This window comes from Coregonus clupeaformis, chromosome 27 (assembly GCF_020615455.1).
Source record: "Coregonus clupeaformis isolate EN_2021a chromosome 27, ASM2061545v1, whole genome shotgun sequence".
NCBI classification, from domain to species: Eukaryota; Metazoa; Chordata; class Actinopteri; order Salmoniformes; family Salmonidae; genus Coregonus; species Coregonus clupeaformis.
Window position 1 is genome coordinate 42,512,194 of NC_059218.1, and position 5,000 is coordinate 42,517,193.

Consider the following 5,000-nt stretch of genomic DNA (forward strand, 5'->3'; position numbering starts at 1 on the left):
CTCTCCCCCCCTCTCTCTCTCTCAATTCAATTTCAATTTCAATTCAATTTAAGGGCTTTATTGGCATGGGAAACGTGTGTTAACATTGCCAAAGCAAGTGAAGTAGATAGTAAACAAAAGTGAAATAAACTATAAATATTAACAGTAAACATTACACTCAGAAGTTTCAAAAGAATAAAGACATTTCAAATGTCATATTATGTATATATACAGTGTTGTAACAATGTGCAAATAGTTAAAGTACAAATGGGAAAATAAATAAACATAAATATGGGTTGTATTTACAATGGTGTTTGTTCTTCACTGGTTGCCCTTTTCTTGTGGCAACAGGTCACAAATCTTGCAGCTGTGATGGCACACTGTGGTTTTTCACCCAGTAGATAAGGGAGTTTATCAAAATTGGGTTTGTTTTCGAATTCTTTGTGGATCGCTGTAATCTGAGGGAAATATGTGTCTCTAATATGGTCATACATTTGGCAGGAGGTTAGGAAGTGCAGCTCAGTTTCCACCTCATTTTGTGGGCAGTGTGCACATAGCCTGTCTTCTCTTGAGAGCCAGGTCTGCCTACGGCGGCCTTTCTCAATAGCAAGGCTATGCTCACTGAGTCTGTACATAGTCAAAGCTTTCCTTAAGTTTGGGTCAGTCACAGTGGTCAGGTATTCTGCCACTGTGTACTCTCTGTTTAGGGCCAAATAGCATTCTAGTTTGCTCTGTTTTTTTGTTTGTTCTTTCCAATGTGTCAAGTAATTCTCTTTTTGTTTTCTCATGATTTGGTTGGGTCTAATTGTGTTGTTGTTGTTGTTGTTGTCCTGGGGGTGTGTGGGGTGTGTTTGTGCTCTGTTTGTTGCTCACACACCCTGTCTTAATGTCTGTACTGTCTTCTCTCTCACACTCAGTTCATCTCTCTTCTCCTCCTTTCTCTGTCCTCAGGATTAAAAGCCTTAAAGAGAAACCCTGCTAGACTAGTTACAGTTAAACGGCAGATTACATAACCAGGAGGAGACCAGTGTTTGTGTTTTCTGTATGGATGTATTATGACTCAATTATTACACGACCAGTAATTGACACACACACACACTTGCATGCACACACACACACACACACACACACACACACACACACACACACACACACACACACACACACACACACACACACACACACACACACACACACACACACACACACACACACTCACAGTACACATCTCTAGAAGTGTCCAGTTCAGTGCATCTCTCTCTTCTAATGTGAATTAACCCAGAAATGCCAGGATGTGTTTCAGTGTGTGCGGGTGTGTGTGTGTGTGTGTGTGTGTGTGTCTGAGTGCATGTATGTGTTCATCCATTGCCCTATAAAACCAATGAGAGAGTCAGAGCCACTCACATCAGCTGCAGGGCACACACACACACACACACACACACACACACACACACACACACACACACACACACACACACACACACACACACACACACACACACACACACACACACACACACACACACACACACACACACACACACACACACACACACACACACACACACACACACATGCAGGTAGCCTAGGTTGCTGGTTCGAATCCCCGAGCTGGCTAGGAGGAAAAATCTGCCGTTCTGTCCTTGAGACAGGGCAGTTAACCCCCAACAACAATTGCTCCCTGGGCACCCCCCCTCCCGCACCTCTCTGATTCAGAGGGGTTGGATTAAATGCGGAAGACACATTTCGGTTGAATGCATTCAGTTGTACAACTCGCTAGATATCCCCTAACACACAAACACAGAGTGGATTGCATCTATCACTTGAGTTACTGTAACACAACCACTGACCCAACTACTGATCAATTATCATTGACCTGATAACGTCTCAGTATGCGTTGACCCAATAACATTTAGATCAACCGAAATAGGGTTTTTCTGAGATTATGATGTATCACAAATTTCTGCCAATCCGGTCTTTCTATGTCAAACAGTTTTGTTATATTTCAGTCTCCTGTGATGTATATAAACTGTAATATTGGGATGAAAACTCAAAATGTAATACATTTCAACTCTATATCTGACATGGTGCAGGTGTCTTCTTTTTTTTTAAAGCCCCATAACCATGTGTGTGAGGTGTATACTTTTGTTTCAAAGTAGATTCGTTGAAAAACTACCAAGAAACACTCTGTGCGACCCTGATTCAGCCCAATGAAGCCCATGGAGAGATATTGGGGCCGAACTTGCGAACATCAGATCAAGTTTAAGTTCAAGGCTAAGTTTAAACATCAGCCAATTAAAAATGGTTGATGTGGTGTCATGCGACAGAACGCTACATTGTAGCTGGTCCCATCAGATAACCTGCCACACGTTAGCCCTATGCTAACCACACCAGGTGGCAGGGATTATTTCCTGTAACAAATTCCTCATCAGCATATCGAAGATTTTAAACTTTCTCTCCACAAACCAATGGCATTTCATAAAATACGTCAACTCGGACACCAGAGGGATACATGTAAAGCTTTGAATTTGGAAGTGTGGCCCCAAAGTGATTTATTAGACACAGCAACCTGGGATGTACTGTCGATTGATGCGTCCAAAATTGAACTCTATTCACTATTTAGTGCACTAATTTGGACCAGGGCCCATAAATAGGGAATAGGGTGCCATTTGGGACGCTACAGCACAGTCCCTCATTATTTGTTGAAGACTACCAAGAAACAGCCTGTGTGACCCTGATTTAGCCCACTGCAGTAAAAGGTTAAAGTGAGCCATCAATTAGACCTTAAGACACCAGTCAGTCTTACAATCGACAAATAGGTTTAATAAGGTTTAGTTTATTTGACTTGGTGTACAACATTGGCAGCTAAAAGCTGAATTGCAGTTAGTTCCATACCTGAATAATAAAACAAATTGGCAAAAAATAATGAGAAATATGTCTTCGCGGGGATGGAGGGATGGAGGGAGGGAGGAGGGAGGGAGGGAGGGAGGGAGGGAGGGAGGGATGGATGGAGGGAGGGAGGGATGGAGGGATGGATGGATGGACGGATGGAGGGATGGATGGATGGATGGATGGAGGGAGGGAGGGAGGGAGGGAGGGAGGGAGGGAGGGAGGGAGGGATGGACGGATGGAGGGATGGATGGAGGGATGGATGGAGGGAGGGAGGGAGGGAGGGAGGGAGGGAGCATTACAGTCACGGCAGATGAAGCCTCAGGAGCCTTGGTCAGAGCCAGAAAGGTCCGGTCTTGAAGCCATGATCTCCATGGTCAGGAACCGTTAAACAGGGAGCGCACCTGGGCCCAGAGCCACCTGGGTGATGCCCTGGCAGCCTCTGGGCTCCGGAAAGCTCACTACACGTCAGAAACAGTCCAGATCGTAGCCTTGTATTCTTCCCAACAATGAGCCTTTAAAATCTCATTACGGCCTGATTACATGCTGTCCTCTTTCTTCAGCATTCTGTCCTCTCCTCAACCTCCAGCATTCAAATCAAAATAGCTAGCTAGTCAGCCAACTAGATAATGTTAGCTAGCTAGCCAAACCAACCAACTGACTTGACAGTCTTGAAACACCATGGTGGTTTAATACATTTAGACATACTGTAAGTATTGTAATTATATCCATTGTTAATTAAAACAAAACTTGTTTTAAAAAATCTAGCAAAACAACTAAATATGACTAATATAATATTAGAATTATTACTGTGCCAGAATCTTTTTTTTTTTTTACTACTCAGCCAATCAATCTATGATCTATTGATCTGAATAGATTGATGAGAATATGATGTAACACAGATATCCATCAATCAATCAGAAACAATAAACAGATAGTCACTCTTCTAATCAATGAATCAACTAATCAATAAATATATTCTGTCCCTGAGGTGGCGGCTCGTACGGAGAGAAAGCGATCCCAGGCTATGCCCCGCCCCTCTAGTAAACGTCGGAGTCGCTTCTCTTCCCTCTGGGGGCTGGACACCACGTCTAAGAAGAGGACTAAAGGTCGACGCAGCATCAACCAGGTTAAGTCACCTTTGAATTTTAACCCTGACTCCTGACCTTTAACCCCTAACCCTTACTCCTGGATACCACAAATAATGAAGAAAACAAATGTGTAATTTGGAAAATAGTCAGTTGACCGACCAGTTTATTTCTACTTTAGTCAACTCATGGTTGTCTTTGTTGTCCGCTGGTAATCTATCTAATGTCATGGTGTGTGTGTTTTTGCAGGTGTTTGTTGATGGAGGGGAACCAGCGAAGAAACCACTGGAGAGGATGTTTGAAGATACGGCTAGTGAGAAATCAGTAAGAGTCCAAAGCATATTTTTCCTCGAAGGGTGACATGGAACATGTAGCCTTATAGTGGTTAGACAAGAATAACAACTGAATGTAAAGTGTGAGTGTAGCCCATAGACAATATAGACAATATATCAGCTTCTACGGCTATGTTGGATCCTTCTTGTGTCAGTGCTACATTTACAAATGAGTTGGACAGACACAGAAAGAGCAGGAGGCTTCCCTGATGACACCGCTTGAGAGAACCCAGTGAGATAAGAGTTGTGAGAGAAAGAGAGATTGTCTGATGACACCGCTAGAGAGAACTAGAGAGGACTCTGTGTGTGAGTGCTGTGAAAATAGCCCAGTCAGCTCCATATTTCATGAACAAGAGAAGAGCCTGCTGTCACTGTCACCTCTCTGCAGATGGAAACACACTCACACACTCACACAGTGAAATCCCCACTGGGATTGTGGGGGATAGAGTTCTCTCCACCAGGGGAACGTGGGGGGTCGAGACTCTCTCTAAAGTTAGGTTAGGTGAGGGGGATACGTATGTGTCTGTTACAATACCATGCAGCCCAGGAGAGCGCTGGGGAGATGGGAACATTCCTCCTTGGTGGGCTAGGACCAGGAGGGGAGCCAGATGGTACAGGGGAGGACTGGGGATTCAGGGAGTAGGGGGAGTTCCCAATCTGTCTGTCTCTCTCTCTCTCTCTCTCTCTCTCTCTCTCTCTCTCTCTCTGTCTC

The 5,000-nt window shown here is 44.0% G+C and overlaps 1 protein-coding gene across 1 annotated transcript in view; it reads left to right on the forward strand.

The window, feature by feature from the left end:
* Positions 1–5,000, forward strand: part of tiam1a (TIAM Rac1 associated GEF 1a) — a 165,545-nt gene that overhangs the window by 84,934 nt on the left and 75,611 nt on the right. The window contains exons 12-13 of the mRNA XM_045207950.1: positions 3,860–3,997; positions 4,206–4,280. Of these exons, the coding sequence (XP_045063885.1) occupies positions 3,860–3,997; positions 4,206–4,280 (213 nt within the window). The remainder of the gene's footprint in view (positions 1–3,859; positions 3,998–4,205; positions 4,281–5,000) is intronic.